The sequence below is a fragment of the Argopecten irradians genome, chromosome 1 (assembly GCF_041381155.1).
Source record: "Argopecten irradians isolate NY chromosome 1, Ai_NY, whole genome shotgun sequence".
NCBI lineage: Eukaryota > Metazoa > Mollusca > Bivalvia > Pectinida > Pectinidae > Argopecten > Argopecten irradians.
The window spans coordinates 281,951-304,434 of NC_091134.1; the positions used below are offsets into that span (position 1 = coordinate 281,951).

Here is a 22,484-nt window from a genome sequence, read left to right on the forward strand (position 1 = left end):
ATATATCATTACATGTAACTGATCAATGAAAATACCTGATATCATATATCATTACAGTAACTGATCAATGAAAATACCTGATATCATATATCATTACAGTAACTGATCAATGAAAATACCTGATATCATATATCATTACAGTAACTGATCAATGAAAATACCTGATATCATATATCATTACAGTAACTGATCAATGAAAATACCTGATATCATATATCATTACAGTAACTGATCAATGAAAATACCTGATATCATATATCATTACAGTAACTGATCAATGAAAATACCTGATATCATATATCATTACAGTAACTGATCAATGAAAATACCTGATATCATATATCATTACAGTAACTGATCAATGAAAATACCTGATATCATATATCATTACAGTAACTGAATAATGAAAATACCTGATATCATATATCATTACAGTAACTGATCAATGAAAATACCATGATATCATATATCATTACAGTAACTGATCAATGAAAATACCTGATATCATATATCATTACAGTAACTGATCAATGAAAATACCTGATATCATATATCATTACAGTAACTGATCAATGAAAATACCTGATATCATATATCATTACAGTAACTGATCAATGAAAATACCTGATATCATATATCATTACAGTAACTGATCAATGAAAATACCTGATATCATATATCATTACAGTAACTGATCAATGAAAATACCTGATATCATATATCATTACAGTAACTGATCAATGAAAATACCTGATATCATATATCATTACAGTAACTGATCAATGAAAATACCTGATATCATATATCATTACAGTAACTGATCAATGAAAATACCTGATATCATATATCATTACAGTAACTGATCAATGAAAATACCTGATATCATATATCATTACAGTAACTGATCAATGAAAATACCTGATATCATATATCATTACAGTAACTGATCAATGAAAATACCTGATATCATATATCATTACAGTAACTGATCAATGAAAATACCTGATATCATATATCATTACAGTAACTGATCAATGAAAACCTGTTGATGTGAAGGTTATATACTATGTGTGGATTAAATTCACTTTCTGAGCAACATTCCTGAATATTGTCTAAACTTTTTGAGGAATGTTTCACAAGTATCTATTTTAATTTTGTCTTGATATGGAATATTGCTTCCCTGAGAATCTTGACACATAAATTAAATTTAGATGAACAATCATTTAAACTGTCAACGGTGTCTGTTTGAATACTGGTAACCCTTAATGTCCCTGTGAATGCCTGTATTTATAAAATTTCTGTGGAAAATTCACGTAATAAAGAAGGAAAATGGCCTCCACCATTAACAGGGGGACATAAATCAACCTGTCATGGTTTTTAATAATTATCTCCGCTTTGTTCTCAATTGAACCAGAAACTCCAATAATTCTATCTATTATTACTTTTCTCCTCAGTGAGTTGTAATTTTGTTTAAATATTTCATGTTTCCATCTCAGATGGGATGTAGTTATTAAAATCACACAGAACACTAAAGCTTTGACTGGCCATCACAAACAGAAAATGTCCTCTTTGATGTTTCTTTATTATTTTTATTTAATATTTCACTTCCTTTTTTTGATTTTGCAGAAATTGAAAATGCAGTACGTGTTGACACTTACAATATTGCCTTGTATCTATATCAGGTATAGCTGTGTCAGACGACAACTCCTGTCGACATTATTAAACCTTTTCTGAAAATATCTTTTCATATTGCTATTGCTTGATTTGTTTATTTAGAATTAAGGTTTAACATTAAAAAAAAATCTTTAAGTCATATCTTGATCCTTACAATTCAGATATGAATATTTATCATCTTTTTAACTAAAATTTGGGTTTACAAACAAGGTATTCAAGATGGCTACCATAGCCAAGTGATCTCTGAGTTACGAGTTTGAATCCCATGTGGGGCAGTTGCCTAGTTCTGACTGCTGGTCAGTGGTTCTTTTCCAGGTACTATGACTTTCTTCCACCATCTAAACGTTAATAGAACATTAAAATAATCAAACCAAAGTGACCATAACAGCCATCTTGAAGGAAGCAGATTTCATTAAGATCCTATAGTGGACCACTAACAGATATGTCTTCTTTCTATCATTCATAAATAACAAAACCAATTTGTCAATAATTACTTATAAACAAAACTATAATTATTATCAGCTGGTGAACAAAGATTTTGTCATGAGGTGGTTTTCTAGGTCAACAGGTGTAACCTGGGTCTTCATGCTCTTCTTGTCACAAAACAACATTTTAAATGTCTCTTTTTAATAAATCAGACAGTTTATATGTACCATTCATAATTAGAAGTTTGTTAATTGATAAGACTAATTATCTTTGATGAGTTGGCGTGCTGTTCTACCCTGTATTTAGAACACACCTGAATCTTTTGTGTTCACTCTAACAATAAACCTAATAAAATAAAAGAAGGAAGAAAACTACAGATGTAAAATTTGTGTAAACATCTTTGGGCTTGATCTACATGTACATTAATATTTATGGTAACAAGTTACCAGTTCACTGACTCAAACACACCATCAGTTCTGATATTTGAATGACAATTTAAACAATGCCCAAAGGAAATCTTCATATGTAACTTGAGACAAATCACTGCAGTACAGAGAAAAAGCAGTAATAAACTTCAACTACCATAATCCAAGATGGCGACCTGGCAGCAACCATGTTGACCGATCGGTCCCAAGATGTAAAATACACAACTACAGCCCCAGGGGAATTCATGCAAATGGAATTTAAGAAAGATTCCTTCAGCACTTTTTGAGAAATAACAGTAATAATTTTTTGCTAAAAAAAGGGGTCCCAGAGGGATCTTAATTGACGCCCACCAAAGAATGATCTATGTCTTACAATAGAAAGAGGCAACCTTTCTCTGCTTTTCAAACTTTTTCAAACATACTTCATATGAAATTTGACAAAGATCTTTTCAGTACATTCTGAGATATATAGCAAAAACAATCTTCAATCATCAAAATCCAAGATGGCTACCTGTCGGCCATCTTGTTTACTGATTGGTCCTAAAATTCAATATACACAACTAAGGTCTTAGAGTAACCTGTATATGGAATTTGAGACAGATTGCTTCAGTACTTTCTGAAAAATAGCTGCAACAAACTTCAACTATCAAAATCCAAGGTCGGATCTGTCCGCCATCTTCTTCATCGATCGTTCCGAAAATGCAATATGCACAACTAGACCCTAGGGGAACGTGCACATGAAATTTGAGACAGATCCCTTCAGTGCTTTCTGAGAAACAAACTTCAATTATGAAAATCCAAAATGGCTGCATATTTGCCATCTTGTTCACTGATCAGTCCTAAAATGTAATGTGCCCAACTAGGACCCTATGGAAACCTACATATACAATTTGAAACAGATCGCTTCATTACTTTCTGAGAAATAACGGTAATAAACTTCAACTATCAAAATCCAAGATGGCTGCCTGTCGGCCATCTTGTTCATCGATTGGTCCGAAAATGCAATATGCACAACTAGACCCCTAGGGGAACCTGCACACATAAAATTTGAGACAGATTCATTCAGTACTTTCTGAGAAATAGCGGTAACAAATTTTATCTAAATCCAAGATGGTGGCCAGTCAGCCATTTTATTGATCGATCAGTCCAAAAATGCAATATGCATAACTAGGACCGTTGGGGAACATACATATGAAATTTGAGAAAAATCCCTTCAGTACTTTCTAAGAAATAGTGGTAACAAACTTTAACTATCAAATTTCAAGATGGCTGCCTGGCGGCCATCTTGTTGACCTATTAGTCCCAAAATGCAATATGCACAACTAGGGCACAAGGGGAGCCTGTAATGAAATTTGAAAAAGATCCCTTTAGTATATATTGTGTACATGAATGATGTCATCCTAAATCATGTACATGAATGATGTTATCCTAAATTGTACAACATGAGTGATGTCATCCTAAATTGTGTGACATGAATGATTTCATCCTAAATCATGTTCATGAATGATGACGTCCTAAATCATGTACATGAATTATGTTGTCCTAAATCATGTACATGAATGATGTCGTCACATGAAGGGTGTCTATGTGGAAGCCATTATAACATACAGTTCTGTAGGTATCTGATCCTCCTACATCGCCAGTTAACAAATCAATTAAATCAATTATCGAAGACCTTTATAATCCTATACAATATAACCCTTTACAAATACAACCATATACAATTAAAGTGCTCTACCCAGCAATTAAACCATTGGAGAATTTCTACGTAGCCAACAGTCAAATTCCTCAGCAGTCAGCCGAACACGATGGCGGTCGATTGGGAACAGGTATTAGAGACCATTACTGCGACTAAAACCTATGTCAGTTCAAACAGATCTAACACTGGTGGTGTAATATCAATATGTCTGTCTCGCAGTGGGGAAATTCTTGGTCTATCATGTTTACAAATACACACGGAGAATGGATATGTGTGTCTTGTAAGAATAATATAACAAGTCACAACAGAACTGGTCACCATATACATCAAACATCTCACTGTATCTAATTGTCTTATGATGCCTGCCTGCATTTCAATTCTACTTTCTCACACCTTCATATTAAACATTAATTTCCATTTACACAGCCATAATTAAATTTCATTACCACTCCCAAATCCGCGAGGTATTTAACCCTAAAGAGGCCATATTTATGATTGGTTTTGGTTACTGAGATTAGTCTTATGATCAATACAGAACTCAAGGAAGAATACTGAAATCATAGCTTAAGCATAATCTAATCTGTGTATCGATTTAACTTGGGTAAGATATAAACAAACTCACACAGAAACTTCAGAAATGATATAAGATGAGAAATCTTTGTCTGAATGCCATCCTAGAAACTGTGCCCGACTAGTACACTTTATATTACCAGTGCTGTTTATGCTTTATCATCACCAATTGCCACTATAAGACCCTATTATCGGATCCCTGTCCCAGCGTGACACAATAATCGGATATTTTTAACAATTCCTATGGTCCACTTTAAATTTTAAAAGACTTGGCTAGAGAAAAACTTTTTACAGCTCTATACATGTGTAAATGGAAGCTTTTGAAAACCTTAAATCTGTGCCATAATCTTTTTTTAAGTCAGCGGTGCTTGCTGGGACAGAATGGTGTTAACAAGACAATGGTCTGCCGAGAGATTCCTACAGCGCTGATTTGTATAAGAATTATAAAGTCATCGCCAATGATAGCCAATGTTTATTACAGCCTTCCTCCATTCTCTCCTTTTTTGGTAACAATGAACACGCCGAGATAATTGGTCGTGTACTTTAGGTGAGCCCTCCATGATTCCAGCCCTCTGTTAGGACAGGTGTACACAATATATATGTAGATGATCCCGTCCCATCTTGATACAGGGATATAGACCATGGATTACTAGGGATGATCCACGATAAATGCGACCCACAATTATTACAATAGTTCACGCTTTATCTCTAAGTAATACACCTTACACCTTCCACAATCAAAGTATTCGTTTTGTGGTCCATTTTAACAAATATAATACAAGCTGTAAATCCTATCTCCGAGTCATGGTGTGAATTTGACATTGCGTTTTGATGTTCATGGATTAGCTGACCTGTGTACTAATCTCTCACCTCCCTGTGGTCAAAACAGTTTGACTTTGTGCACTGTCTCAGAATAATCACTAATATGTACAGATTTAAGTTTTTAAGTCGAAGAAACAGCCTTAAACCATTAACTTATTTGGATAATTTAAAGTGGAGATTAAAGACACTCTACAAAATCCTATAACAAAAGCTACCCATAAAGTTGACTCAAAGCCAAAAGTTGATAATTGTTCTCCAAGTTTTTAGACAATTAATTGAAGTAGGAAAGTCAATTTGAAGATAAAACCTTTTTCAATATATACTTATGTTTGCCTAAGATAACAAATTGTACAATAAAATACATTTAGAATTAATCTGTTGAAGTTAATCGTATATGAATGAAGTTGTTTTTTCTACTCTACAATATAGCCCAGTACTCTGGTCCTATATACAGCTCTCTTAGGAATGGGTACCTAGCATATTTCACATATCCTTGTGGTATTTAACAAATACTGTTGGTTTGTCATAAATCTGTCTACTTTATTGAGTTCTGACTATAATTTGAATATCAATTTTCTATATTGATTATGAGACAATTGTCTAACACTACAATCCAATACTGGACATGGTACAGAATGAGGAGAGTATTGTCTGTTACATCTAACACTACAATCCAATACTGGACATGGTACAGAATGAGGAGAGTATTGTCTGTGGTGTGATGTTATCACAGATACATCTAACACTACAATCCAATACTGGACATGGTACAGAATGAGGGGAGTATTGTCTGTTACATCTAACACTACAATCCAATACTGGACATGGTACAGAATGAGGGGAGTATTGTCTGTTACATCTAACACTACAATCCAATACTGGACATGGTACAGAATGAGGGGAGTATTGTCTGTTACATCTAACACTACAATCCAATACTGGACATGGTACAGAATGAGGGGAGTATTGTCTGTTACATCTAACACTACAATCCAATACTGGACATGGTACAGAATGAGGGGAGTATTGTCTGTGGTGTGATGTTATCACAGATACATCTAACACTACAATCCAATACTGGACATGGTACAGAATGAGGGGAGTATTGTCTGTTACATCTAACACTACAATCCAATACTGGACATGGTACAGAATGACGGGAGTATTGTCTGTTACATCTAACACTACAATCCAATACTGGACATGGTACAGAATGAGGGGAGTATTGTCTGTTACATCTAACACTACAATCCAATACTGGACATGGTACAGAATGAGGGGAGTATTGTCTGTTACATCTAACACTACAATCCAATACTGGACATGGTACAGAATGAGGGGAGTATTGTCTGTTACATCTAACACTACAATCCAATACTGGACATGGTACAGAATGAGGGGAGTATTGTCTGTGGTGTGATGTTATCACAGATACATCTAACACTACAATCCAATACTGGACATGGTACAGAATGAGGGGAGTATTGTCTGTTACATCTAACACTACAATCCAATTCTGGACATGGTACAGAATGAGGGGAGTATTATCTGTTACATCTAACACTACAATCCAATACTGGACATGGTACAGAATGAGGGGAGTATTGTCTGTTACATCTAACACTACAATCCAATACTGGACATGGTACAGAATGAGGGGAGTATTGTCTGTGGTGTAATGTTATCACAGATACATCTAACACTACAATCCAATACTGGACATGGTACAGAATGAGGGGAGTATTGTCTGTTACATCTAACACTACAATCCAATACTGGACATGGTACAGAATGAGGGGAGTATTGTCTGTTACATCTAACACTACAATCCAATACTGGACATGGTACAGAATGAGGGGAGTATTGTCTGTTACATCTAACACTACAATCCAATACTGGACATGGTACAGAATGAGGGGAGTATTGTCTGTTACATCTAACACTACAATCCAATTCTGGACATGGTACAGAATGAGGGGAGTATTGTCTGTTACATCTAACACTACAATCCAATACTGGACATGGTACAGAATGAGGGGAGTATTGTCTGTGGTGTGATGTTATCACAGATACATCTAACACTACAATCCAATACTGGACATGGTACAGAATGAGGGGAGTATTGTCTGTTACATCTAACACTACAATCCAATACTGGACATGGTACAGAATGAGGGGAGTATTGTCTGTTACATCTAACACTACAATCCAATACTGGACATGGTACAGAATGAGGGGAGTATTGTCTGTTACATCTAAAACTACAATCCAATACTGGACATGGTACAGAATGAGGGGAGTATTGTCTGTTACATCTAACACTACAATCCAATACTGGACATGGTACAGAATGAGGGGAGTATTGTCTGTTACATCTAACACTACAATCCAATACTGGACATGGTACAGAATGAGGGGAGTATTGTCTGTTACATCTAACACTACAATCCAATACTGGACATGGTACAGAATGAGGGGAGTATTGTCTGTTACATCTAACACTACAATCCAATACTGGACATGGTACAGAATGAGGGGAGTATTGTCTGTGGTGTGATGTTATCACAGATACATCTAACACTACAATCCAATACTGGACATGGTACAGAATGAGGGGAGTATTGTCTGTTACATCTAACACTACAATCCAATACTGGACATGGTACAGAATGAGGGAGAGTATTGTCTGTTACATCTAACACTACAATCCAATATTGGACATGGTACAGAATGAGGAGAGTATTGTCTGTGGTGTGATGTTATCACAGATACATCTAACACTACAATCCAATACTGGACATGGTACAGAATGACGGGAGTATTGTCTGTTACATCTAACACTACAATCCAATACTGGACATGGTACAGAATGAGGGGAGTATTGTCTGTTACATCTAACACTACAATCCAATACTGGACATGGTACAGAATGAGGGGAGTATTGTCTGTTACATCTAACACTACAATCCAATACTGGACATGGTACAGAATGAGGGGAGTATTATCTGTTACATCTAACACTACAATCCAATACTGGACATGGTACAGAATGAGGGGAGTATTGTCTGTTACATCTAACACTACAATCCAATACTGGACATGGTACAGAATGAGGGGAGTATTGTCTGTTACATCTAACACTACAATCCAATACTGGACATGGTACAGAATGAGGGGAGTATTGTCTGTTACATCTAACACTACAATCCAATACTGGACATGGTACAGAATGAGGAGAGTATTGTCTGTGGTGTGATGTTATCACAGATACATCTAACACTACAATCCAATACTGGACATGGTACAGAATGAGGGGAGTATTGTCTGTTACATCTAACACTACAATCCAATACTGGACATGGTACAGAATGAGGGGAGTATTGTCTGTTACATCTAACACTACAATCCAATACTGGACATGGTACAGAATGAGGGGAGTATTATCTGTGGTGTGATGTTATCACAGATACATCTAACACTACAATCCAATACTGGACATGGTGTAGAATGATGGGAGTATTGTCTGTTACATCTAACACAACATTACACAGATCAGTCGGTAAACTATACTCTCAGTCAATAAATATTTAAAACAGAAAACAATTCAAACATCAATAATTTGTGCATATTGTATAAATGAATTCAAATTGAACTATTTCGAATGGTAAAGGGTTTTGGACAAATAATCTAGGATTTCCACAAAATGTCATGATGGCCTGATTATGTAATCAGAGACTTTAATGTCTACCGTAACTGTGTCTGGTTCCAGGGTATAGCTCTGCTACACAAAATACACATTCAAACAATCCTGTCATTGGAAAGAACAACCATTCAAACTACCATACCAATATAGTGGCTGTTCTCCAGTAAACTAGGTAAATAGATCTAACAACAGAATGGTTTTACAAGGAGCAGTTATAGACTGTAGGATTTTGACCACATTTACTTACTATCCATACTAAAATCTTGTTATCATTTTTTAAATCATAAAAACTGACCTAGAGCTGGTTTGCATGAGAACAGCAAACCTCTCCTCAGGTAGCTTTTACTAACGAGAGCTTGAGTAGATAAATTTTGGCCCATTGGTTCTCTTGAAATTATCCAAATCCTGTATTTTCTTTCTCATAATTGTCCATACACAACATAGCACTTATAATTCTAGATTTAACAGAAATTATAATGTTAGTTGTTAACTCGTCAAGAGTACCATCACCGCTTCCTAACTCGTTAAGGGTACCATCACCGCTTCCTAACTCGTTAAGGGTACCATCACCGCTTCCTAACTCGTTAAGGGTACCATCACCGCTTCCTAACTCGTTAAGGGTACCATCACCGCTTCCTAACTCGTTAAGGGTACCATCACCGCTTCCTAACTCGTTAAGGGTACCATCACCGCTTCCTAACTCGTTAAGGGTACCATCACCGCTTCCTAACTCGTTAAGGGTACCATTACCGCTTCCTTATTCGTTAAGGGTACCATCACCGCTTCCTAACTCGTCAAGAGTACCATCACCGCTTCCTAACTCGTTAAGGGTACCATCACTGCTTCCTAACTCGTTAAGGGTACCATCACCGCTTCCTAACTCGTCAAGAGTACCATCACCGCTTCCTAACTCGTCAAGAGTACCATCACCGCTTCCTAACTCGTTAAGGGTACCATCACCGCTTCCTAACTCGTTAAGGGTACCATCACCGCTTCCTAACTCGTTAAGGGTACCATCACCGCTTCCTAACTCGTTAAGGGTACCATCACCGCTTCCTAACTCGTTAAGAGTACCATCACCGCTTCCTAACTCGTTAAGGGTACCATCACCGCTTCCTAACTTGTTAAGAGTACCATCACCGCTTCCTAACTCGTTAAGAGTACCATCACCGCTTCCTAACTCGTTAAGAGTACCATCACCGCTTCCTAACTCGTTAAGAGTACCATCACCGCTTCCTAACTCGTTAAGGGTACCATCACCGCTTCCTAACTCGTTAAGGGTACCATCACCGCTTCCTAACTCGTTAAGGGTACCATCACCGCTTCCTAACTCGTTAAGGGTACCATCACCGCTTCCTAACTCCTTAAGGGTACCATCACCGCTTCCTAACTCGTTAAGAGTACCATCACCGCTTCCTAACTCGTTAAGGGTACCATCACCGCTTCCTAACTCGTTAAGAGTACCATCACCGCTTCCTAACTTGTTAAGAGTACCATCACCGCTTCCTAACTCCTTAAGGGTACCATCATCGCTTCCTAACTCGTAAAGGGTACCATCACCGCTTCCTAACTCGTTAAGAGTACCATCACCGCTTCCTAACTTGTTAAGAGTACCATCACCGCTTCCTAACTCGTTAAGAGTACCATCACCGCTTCCTAACTCGTTAAGGGTACCATCACCGCTTCCTAATTCGTTAATGGTACCATCACCGCTTCCTAACTCGTTAAGGGTACCATCACCGCTTCCTAACTCGTTAAGGGTACCATCACCGCTTCCTAACTCGTTAAGGGTACCATCACCGCTTCCTAACTCCTTAAGGGTACCATCACCCGCTTCCTAACTCGTTAAGGGTACCATCACCGCTTCCTAACTCGTTAAGAGTACCATCACCGCTTCCTAATTCGTTAAGGGTACCATCACCGCTTCCTAACTCGTTAAGGGTACCATCACCGCTTCCTAACTCGTTAAGGGTACCATCACCGCTTCCTAACTCGTTAAGGGTACCATCACCGCTTCCTAACTCGTTAAGAGTACCATCACCGCTTCCTAACTCGTTAAGAGTACCATCACCGCTTCCTGATTCGTTAAGGGTACCATCACCGCTTCCTAACTCGTTAAGGGTACCATTACCACTTCCTAACTCGTTAAGGATACCATCACCGCTTCCTAAATCGTTAAGAGTACCATCACCCCTTCCTAACTCGTTAGGAGTACCATCACCGCTTCCTAACTCGTAAAGGGTACCATCACCACTTCCTAACTCGTTAAGGGTACCATCACCGCTTCCTAACTCGTAAAGGGTACCATCACCACTTCCTAACTCGTTAAGGGTACCATCACCGCTTCCTAACTTCTTAAGAGTACCATTACCGCTTCCTAACTCGTTAAGAGTACCATCACCGCTTCCTAGCTTGTACCATATTCCTCACCGAGTACACCTTGCACTTTGGACCTCTGGAGATTCTCAAAATACTGCTTTCTCCCTGACAATGATTTCAGATATCCAAAACAACACATACAATATCCTATATCAATTCACAAGTCAATGTCAGTGGTTATGAATAATGTAGCATTTCACAACTAGCACCAAAACCTTCACCCATCAATGTTGATACTGAAGTCTATTCCATGTTAGCCCTCCTCACTTCCATAGGCAAGTTACAAATGAAATACTTCATCATATACTCTTCCCAATCATATGTACATGAAAAAAATGTATATGTTATCAACAAGCTGTGAGAACTTCTCAAAACAAAGGTGGGAGGAGGGGGGGTACATATCAGAAAATAAAGAAATGGGAGTAAGAGAAAGCAACAGAGCAATCCAAGGTCAGGGGTTGGGAGGAGGTGGGGTAAAATAAAATAAGAAATGGGAGTAAGAGAAAGCAACAGAGCAATCCATGGCCAGGGGTTGGGAGGAGGGGGGTACATATCAGAAAATAAAGAAATGGGAGTAAGAGAAAGCAACAGAGCAATCCAAGGCCAGGGGTTGGGAGGAGGGGGGGCACATATCAGAAAATATAGAAATGGGTGTTTGAGAAAGCAATAAAGCAATCCAAGGCCAGGGGGTGAGAGGAGGGGGGGGGGGCACCCACACTGTAAGGTGGTTTGGCCCCAACTGATCTATGGCCAGTGGAGGTAAATCATAAGCTACCATTTGACATGTGTAGTGTTGGCTGATGAAAACCTTAGTACAGGGAGGGGGGATGATTAGTACAGAAATCATTGGATGGATGTCTTCCATTGGAATCAGACTGATGTACTAACACACTTCCAGCATATTGTAAAACTAAAACAGGAAATTCTCCTACATTTAGTACGTCACACAACACCATATTGACCTACATAGGGTACAAGTATTTTGATGTGAAAGTTCATAACATAATCCCATTATTGGCTTAGTATTTTGAAGTCATACATCACATGAGAGAACAAGGGCCAAATGGGCGGCAATCGCTCACCTGCTATAATCTGGTAAGCATGCTGCATACTTAAGACATAAGATAGTCAATAAGAATTTATATGAATGACCCAGGTAATATCAGGTGTCTAGACCTCTTGGTTTTAGAGATTTTATTCTATTTAACACCTGTGCCTTAAATGAAAGTCAAGATGATTCATTTCAACAAATTTTTTAGCCCTTTATCAAAGCATGCAACAACCCAATATCAGGTCTCTAGGCCTCTTGGTTATATAGAAGAAGTCATTAAAAGATTTCAGCCTATTTGACCTCTGTGATCTTGAATCACGGTCAAGGTCATTTATTTGAACAAACTTGGTAGCCCTTCATCTCAGCATGCCACAGGTCCAAAATCAGGTCTCTAGGCCTTTTGGTTATTAAGAGAAGTTGTTTAAAGATTTCAGCCTATTTGACTCTGTGACCTTGAATGAAGGTCAAGGTCATTCATTTTAACAAACTTGGTAGCCCTTCATCCCAGCATGCCACAGTCTAAATTTCAGGACTCTGGAAGTTGTAGGACTCTGTTTAAATAGAAAAGCTGATGCCGGACAGATGGCCACAAGACGAACACCATACCATGGCATAAGCTCAATTGCCCTTGGCTTATATAAGTATTTTAATACAAAAGTATACATCAAGTGACAGAAGACTGACACCACAGTCAGTATAAGTATTTTCAGGTAAACGAATAAATCATATGACAGAATAATGACTTTCATTTGACTTAAAATAATTGAAATATTGCATGACATTGTTCAGAACCTTATAATATTTTATTGCAATGTTCAAAACTTTATAGTTTTGCATGAAATTGTTCAGAACCTTACAATATTGCATGAAATTGTTCAAAACCTTACAATATTGCATGACATTGTTTAAAACCTTATAATATTGCATGACATTGTTCAGAATCTTACAATAATGCATGACAATGTTCGGAAACTTATACTATCGCATGGCATTGTTCAGAACCTTATGATATTGCATGACATTGTTCAGAACCTTATAATATTGCATGGCATTGTTCAGAACCTTATAATAGTGCATGATATTGTTCAGAACCTTATAATATTGCATGACAATATTCAGAACCTTATAATATCACATGACATTATTCAGAACCTTATAATATTGCATGACATTATTCAGAACCTTATGATATTGCATGGCATTTTTCAGAACCTTATATTATTGCATGACATTGTTCAGACCCTAAGAATATTGCATGACATTGATCAGAACCATATAATGTTGCATGATATTGTTCAGAACCTTATGACAATGCATGGCATTGATCAGAACCTTATAATATTGCATGACATTATTCAGAACCTTATATTATTGCATGGCATTTTTCAGAACCTTATATTATTGCATGACATTGTTCAGACCCTTATTATATTGCATGATATTGTTCAGACCCTTAAAATATTGCATGACATTGTTCAGACACTAAGAATATTGCATGATATTGATCAGAACCATATAATATTGCATGATATTGTTCAGAAACTTTTAATTATATTCCATGACATTGTTCAGAACATTTTAATATTGCATGATATCGTTCAGACTCTTATACTATTGCATGACATTGTTCAGACCCTTATACTATTGCATGACATTGTTCAGACCCTTAAAATATTGCATGACATTGATCAGAACCTTATAAGTGAATACTAAAGAGGAAAACCTCCAGGATACTGATGATCTGGCAGTCCTTTGATCTGAACATGTCGACATACACAACTCATTTAAACATTCCAAGGCCTGTCTAGTTACAAATGAGTTGCTCTCCATATCTACAAGGAAACCCATTAGCAGAGACACCAGATCGAAACAATGGGCGTTGTTGTGGTCTGCCATAGGTACTTTTAATGTAACCTCTTGCAAAAAAATAACATTCCAAAAGCAATAGAATTCCACTAGCACATCCTGGATTATTGATGTCTACTGATTCTCAAAACAGGGTAATTTAGAAAGTGTGTCAGAATTATAATAATCAGGGGCAAGATTAAACAGGGTGTCAGAATACTCAGATGTCATATTAAATAGGGTGTTATTTACATCCGAAATTTTTTTTTTTTTTACATAGTTACCTTTAATTTTGTTCATCCAATTTTTAAGATACAAATAAAATCAACAAGAATACAATCTGAACTCCTCAGATGTAACTGCCGTTATGTTTTGCATCCGAGGAGTTCAGATTGACAAGAATATATATACAATAAATAAAAATATAAGTTTGTCCAGCCATTAGAACCTGTCATGTGATAGCACAGGCATCTACTTCTGGTTTTGAAAAATTACAATAGCCTACCCCTACTATATAGTAGGGAAGGCTATTATTTTTTTTAAACCAGAAGCAGACGCATATATTGTATATGGTAATAGCTATGTCATCGATGTAGCCTTGCACAAGTCCCCAAATGCCGCAAATGACATCTACATTTCAAGAAAAATTCTAATGAAGATCTGAAGTAAAAGTCAGTAATCTATTTTCTAGTTTTCAAACTAAATACATGTAAATACATTTTTCCTTCATATATGCAAAATGTAGCTACACGTATAATCCTAAGCTTCATTTATAATGACAATTCTAGGACATATACTCATGATCACGTAGATCAAACAGCATTCTCGATACTCCAGGGGTTCCGATCACCTACGATCTCTACATAGATCGTAAGTGCTTGGAACCCCCTGGAGTATCGAGGATGATCAGAAAGCAATTGGAGACCTACTACATTGTACATCATGAAGCGCTGGTCAGCTGATATTGATCATATGTATTTGATATTGATATGTATTTGATATTGATCATATGTATTTGATATTTATCATATGTATTCAGAGCATTAGTCTTCAAAACTGTTTAAATTAAAATTAAAAAAGACGGAATCCACATTAGCGGTTTTGCTTCTGTTCACATTCAGTAGATGTACATATAATTGTAGACCTATATGTTTCATCATACGATATTAAAGCTGCATTATTCTATCATGAGGCTAGTATGAGGTTCACTATAAGTTGGTAGAAGACATCTATAGATAACATGAAATCAAAACATAGAGGCTATTAAACATGTATTTGCATATTGGAGTATCATTTTTGAAAAAAAAACCACCACTGTAGGTCTTCAATAACAATGATAAAACTAATGTTTTACAAGTAATTAGTAGGGCTATTTTAACAGTTTTACATGTGGTGGAAAACAAACGTACGTAAAACATATGTTAAACATGTTTTGTTCAAACATACGTTTTAAGCATGGTGGCCTAACCGTACATAAAACGCTTGTTTTAAACATACATTTAACGCATGTTTTTTCAAACGTATGTAAAACATGCCTTGCACTTTTGGCTGTGTACCTTTCATGACCAGGTTATACCAACAACATGTATGTCAATTTCATGACCAGGTTATACCAACAACATGTATGTGAATTTCATGACCAGGTTATACCAACAACATGTATGTGAATTTCATGAACAGGTTATACCAACAACATGTATGTCAATTTCATGACCAGGTTATACCAACAACATGTATGTCAATTTCATGACCAGGTTATACCAACAACATGTATGTCAATTTCATGAACAGGTTATACCAACAACATGTATGTCAATTTCATGACCAGGTTATACCAACAACATGTATGTCAATTTCATGACCATGACCAGGTTATACCAACAACATGTATGTCAATTTCATGAACAGGTTATACCAACAACATGTATGTCAATTTCATGACCAGGTTATACCAACAACATGTATGTCAATTTCATGACCAGGTTATACCAACAACATGTATGTCAATTTCATGACCAGGTTATACCAACAACATGTATGTCAATTTCATGACCAGGTTATACCAACAACATGTATGTGAATTCAATTTCATGACCAGGTTATACCAACAACATGTATGTCAATTTCATGACCAGGTTATACCAACAACATGTATGTCAATTTCATGACCAGGTTATACCAACAACATGTATGTCAATTTCATGACCAGGTTATACCAACAACATGTATGTCAATTTCATGACCAGGTTATACCAACAACATGTACGTCAATATCATGACCAGGTTATACCAACAACATGTATGTCAATTTCATGACCAGGTTATACCAACAACATGTATGTCAATTTCATGAACAGGTTATACCAACAACATGTACGTCAATATCATGACCAGGTTATACCAACAACATGTATGTCAATTTCATGACTAGGTTATACCAACAACATGTATGTGAATTTCATGACCAGGTTTATACCAACAACATGTACGTCAATATCATGACCAGGTTATACCAACAACATGTATGTCAATTTCATGACCAGGTTTTACCAACAACATGTACGTCAATTTCATGACCAGGTTATACCAACAACATGTATGTCAATTTCATGACCAGGTTATACCAACAACATGTACGTCAATATCATGACCAGGTTATACCAACAACATGTATGTCAATTTCATGACCAGGTTATACCAACAACATGTACGTCAATATCATGACCAGGTTATACCAACAACATGTATGTCAATTTCATGACCAGGTTTTACCAACAACATGTACGTCAATATCATGACCAGGTTATACCAACAACATGTATGTGAATTTCATGACCAGGTTATACCAACAACATGTACGTCAATATCATGACCAGGTTATACCAACAACATGTATGTCAATTTCATGACCAGGTTTTACCAACAACATGTACGTCAATTTCATGACCAGGTTATACCAACAACATGTATGTCAATTTCATGACCAGGTTATACCAACAACATGTATGTCAATTTCATGAACAGGTTATACCAACAACATGTATGTCAATTTCATGACCAGGTTTTACCAACAACATGTACGTCAATATCATGACCAGGTTATACCAACAACATGTATGTCAATTTCATGACCAGGTTTTACCAACAACATGTACGTCAATATCATGACCAGGTTATACCAACAACATGTATGTCAATTTCATGAACAGGTTATACCAACAACATGTATGTCAATTTCATGACCAGGTTATACCAACAACATGTATGTCAATATCATGACCAGGTTATACCAACAACATGTATGTCAATTTCATGACCAGGTTATACCAACAACATGTATGTCAATTTCATGACCAGGTTATACCAACAACATGTATGTCAATTTCATGACCAGGTTATACCAACAACATGTATGTCAATTTCATGACCAGGTTATACCAACAACATGTATGTCAATTTCATGAACAGGTTATACCAACAACATGTATGTCAATTTCATGACTAGGTTATACCAACAACATGTATGTGAATTTCATGACCAGGTTATACCAACAACATGTACGTCAATATCATGACCAGGTTATACCAACAACATGTATGTCAATTTCATGAACAGGTTATACCAACAACATGTATGTCAATTTCATGAACAGGTTATACCAACAACATGTATGTCAATATCATGACTAGGTTATACCAACAACATGTATGTCAATTTCATGAACAGGTTATACCAACAACATGTATGTCAATTTCATGAACAGGTTATACCAACAACATGTACGTCAATATCATGACCAGGTTATACCAACAACATGTATGTCAATTTCATGAACAGGTTATACCAACAACATGTATGTGAATTTCATGAACAGGTTATACCAACAACATGTATGTCAATTTCATGACTAGGTTATACCAACAACATGTATGTGAATTTCATGACCAGGTTATACCAACAACATGTACGTCAATATCATGACCAGGTTATACCAACAACATGTATGTCAATTTCATGACCAGGTTTTACCAACAACATGTACGTCAATTTCATGACCAGGTTATACCAACAACATGTATGTCAATTTCATGACCAGGTTATACCAACAACATGTATGTCAATTTCATGACCAGGTTATACCAACAACATGTATGTCAATTTCATGACCAGGTTATACCAACAACATGTATGTCAATTTCATGAACAGGTTATACCAACAACATGTATGTCAATTTCATTTAGAAAGGATGCAGTGAATACATATCTAATTAATTTAATCAGAAAAATTAGTTGAAGGTGAATATGTTAGCCTACCAGGTTGTGTATTGAGCTACATCCTAAACATATTTGCCCTGAAATCCCCCTCATATAATCATAGCCTTGTATATAACTACATGAATCCACCATTAACCATATGGTTCTACATTCTCATGAAGTTTGTGGCCTCAGGTCAAGGCTGATTCCCTAATTATAGAGACTTAACATGCAAACCTAATGAAATAAGTCATTTTAACAGCTACCATAATATTTCAAACATGATTTACCCAAACACCTCCTGTTAGAGTGGAGACAAGGCCTTCCACTGACAGGCAGATTGGCATACATATTGAGGAACACTGTTTCCCTTATAATTGGCAAGGGGCGCTTGATTTAGTGCAGGGGAAGCTGTATTAAAAAGGAGTAAGATCCATCAACACCCTAGGGTGGGGAGGAGTGTATTAAAATGGAGTAAAATTCACCAAGCCCCTGGGGTGGGGAGGAGTCAGTGTATTAAAAGGAATTAGATCCATCAATCCCCTAGGGTGGGGAGGGGTGTAGTAAAAGGAATTAGATCCATCAAGCCCCTAGGGTGGGGAGGCTGTATTAAAAAGGAGTAAGATCCATCAAGCCCCTAGGATGGGGAGGGGTGTATTAAAGGAGTAAAATTCACCAAGCCCCTAGGGTGGGGAGGGGTGTATTAAAAGGAATTAGATCCATCAATCCCCTATGGTGGGGAGGGGTGTATTATAAAGGAGTAAGATCCATCAAGCCCCTAAGGTGGGGAGACATGTATTAAAAGGAATTATATCCATCAAGCCCCTAGAGAGGGGAGGCTGTATTAAAAAGGAGTAAGATCCATCAAGCCCCTAGGGTGGGGAGGGTGTATTAAAAAGGAATAAAATTCACCAAGCCCCTATTGTTGGGAGGGGGTGTATTGAAAGGACTAAAATTCACCAAGTCCCTAGGGTGGGAAGGGTTTATTAAAAAGAGTAAGATTCACCAAGCCCCTAGGGTTAGGAGGGGTGTATTAAAAGGAATTAGATCCATCAAGCCCCTAGGGTGGGGAGGGTGTATTAAAAGGAGTAAGATCCATCAACCCCCTAGGGTGGGGAGGGGTGTATTAAAAGAAGTAAAATTCACCAAGCCCTTAAGGTGGAAGGGTTATTAAAAAGGAGTAAGATCCATCAAGCCCCTAGGGTGGGGAGGATTGTATTAAAAGGAGCAAAATTCAGTAAGCCCCTAGGATGGGGAGGGGTGTATTAAAAGGAATAAAATCTAACAAGCCCCTAGGGTGGAGAGAGATGTTTCAAAAGGAGTAAAATTCACCGAGCCCTTAAGGTGGGGAGGGGTGTATTAAAAGGAGTAAGATCCATCAAGCCCCTAGGGTGGGGAGGGGTGTATTAAAAAGGAGTAAGATCAATCAAGCCCCTAAGGTGGGGAGACATGTATAAAAGGTATTATATCCATCAAGCCCCTAGAGAGGGGAGGCTGTATTAAAAAGGAGTAAGATCCATCAAGCCCCTAGGGTGGGGAGGGTGTATTAAAAAGGAATAAAATTCACCAAGCCCCTATTGTTGGGAGGGGGTGTATTGAAAGGACTAAAATTCACCAAGTCCCTAGGGTGGGAAGGGTTTATTAAAAAGAGTAAGATTCACCAAGCCCCTAGGGTTAGGAGGGGTGTATTAAAAGGAATTAGATCCATCAAGCCCCTAGGGTGGGGAGGGGTGTATTAAAAGAAGTAAAATTCATCAAGCCCTTAAGGTGGGGAGGGGTGTATTAAAAAGGAGTAAGATCCATCAAGCCCCTAGGGTGGGGAGGATTGTATTAAAAGGAGCAAAATTCAGTAAGCCCCTAGGATGGGGAGGGGTGTATTAAAAGGAATAAAATCTAACAAGCCCCTAGGGTGGAGAGAGATGTTTCAAAAGGAGTAAAATTCACCGAGCCCTTAAGGTGGGGAGGGGTGTATTAAAAGGAGTAAGATCCATCAAGCCCCTAGGGTGGGGAGGGGTGTATTAAAAAGGAGTAAGATCCATCAAGCCCCTACGGTGGGGAGGATTGTATTAAAAGGAGCGAAATTCACCAAGCCCTTAAGGTGGGGAGGGGTGTATTAAAAGGAGTAAGATCCATCAAGCCCCTAGGGTGGGGAGGGGTGTATTAAAAAGGAGTAAGATCCATCAAGCCCCTAGGGTGGGGAGGATTGTATTAAAAGGAATTAGATCCGTCAAGCCCTTAAGGTGGGGAGGGGTGTATTAAAAGGAGTAAGATCAATCAAGCCCCTAGGGTGGGGAGGGGTGTATTAAAAGAAGTAAAATTCACCAAGCCTCTAAGGTGGGTAGGGGTGTATTAAAAAGGAGTAAGATCCATCAAGCCCCTAGGGTTGAGAGGCTGTATTAAAAAGGAGTAAGATCCAACAAGCCCCTAGGGTGGGGAGGATTGTATTAAAAGGGGTAAAATTCACCAAGCCCCTAGGATGGGGAGGGATGTATTAAAAGGAGTAAAATCTAACAAGCCCCTAGGGTGGAGAGGGGTGTATTAAAAGGAGTAAAATTCACCAAGTCCCTAGAATGCCACCAAAATTTATGTACAAATATATAAGGTCCTGAGGGAGTCTGTGTCATTCCCTAGATCAGCCCTCAGTTACCACCATCAGTCTATAGATCAGCTAGTCCCATTGTACACCTTCACACCTTGAAATCATCTGCCAATCCCAGTTAGCATCAAATAAATTCCTAAGTGGTGCTGTTCAAGACAGAAAGTCCTAAAATGATGAAGGGGACAGATGGAACGGTAGACTATTTATACAGGAGAAGTTCCGGAGTCTAACCTATGACCAGGCAGGTGATTGTACACACAATACCTGGCAGGTGTGATAATCTAATGCCTTTGATTGTATTTAATCACAGGTGAAGAAGAGAAAAGTGTCCACACGACTAAAACATCCGCCCCATCAACCTGACTTCTACACCAACAAGCCCTTGACTGCTCATAGTCTGAGGGACACTGCTGAGACAAGCTTCCTCCAAAAGGCCACACCACACAAAATAATAGTTTCTGACTTAACACCAACAAGCCCTTGACTGTTCATAGTCACTGTTCATTAAAACATGTTAACCAATGAAGAAGAAAAGTGTTGAATTACAATTGAAATGTAAATCTAGTTGTTCCTGTACAACCTTTATATTTAGGCTATGGAATCTAAGGTAAGGAAAGGAAACTGATTTGTGCTTGTACTGCACAGGTGTATTACACTAAGTAAGCTCAAACATTTGATTCCTCAACTGAAGGCTTGGCCTACCTAAATCAGGATTTCAATAGCTGAACCCTTCCTCCATGATGATAGAACTGTAGCTGTTGTCGTGGAGATAGTCCCTTGTAAGTGATTAGTTGTAATGAACCCCTACCATTGTACCAAACTGCCTATAAAAAGCCTTCAGTTCTATATAGGTTCTGATTCACTTTTCAATCATTAGATTACCGAGTTCTCCCTTCATCATGCCTCCATTCATTAAATATTTACAAGCTTCACTGCCATTGCAGATTATTCAGAGCTGTCTCCAACATTGGCTCAGTGAGGCTACATCGATCATCTGCTATCAAATTATCAAATTTTTACATCAAGATAATTTCAA

The 22,484-nt window shown here is 37.6% G+C and overlaps 2 protein-coding genes across 2 annotated transcripts in view; both read right to left on the bottom strand.

The window, feature by feature from the left end:
- LOC138314367 (D-glucuronyl C5-epimerase-like) overlaps positions 1-22,484 on the bottom strand; it is a 92,857-nt gene that overhangs the window by 45,528 nt on the left and 24,845 nt on the right. The window lies entirely within an intron of this gene.
- Positions 9,714-12,808, bottom strand: LOC138308544 (putative per-hexamer repeat protein 5). The gene is made up of 4 exons (XM_069249572.1): positions 12,781-12,808; positions 11,181-11,726; positions 10,094-11,095; positions 9,714-10,045 (listed from the first exon to the last, which is right to left on the bottom strand). Exons 1-4 carry the CDS (start codon positions 12,806-12,808, stop codon positions 9,714-9,716), a joined length of 1,908 nt encoding a protein of 635 aa, XP_069105673.1.

Excerpts from the sequence above, each read along its gene's own strand:
- LOC138308544 (XM_069249572.1), bottom strand. The coding sequence starts at position 12,808 with ATGCAGCATGCTTACCAGATTATAGCAG. Across the intron at positions 11,096-11,180 it reads TCTTAACGAGTTAGGAAGCG|GAAGCGGTGATGGTACCCTT; the intron begins GTGATGGTACCC and ends TTAACGAGTTAG. Across the intron at positions 10,046-10,093 it reads CGAGTTAGGAAGCGGTGATG|GAAGCGGTGATGGTACCCTT; the intron begins GTACCCTTAACG and ends TTAACGAGTTAG.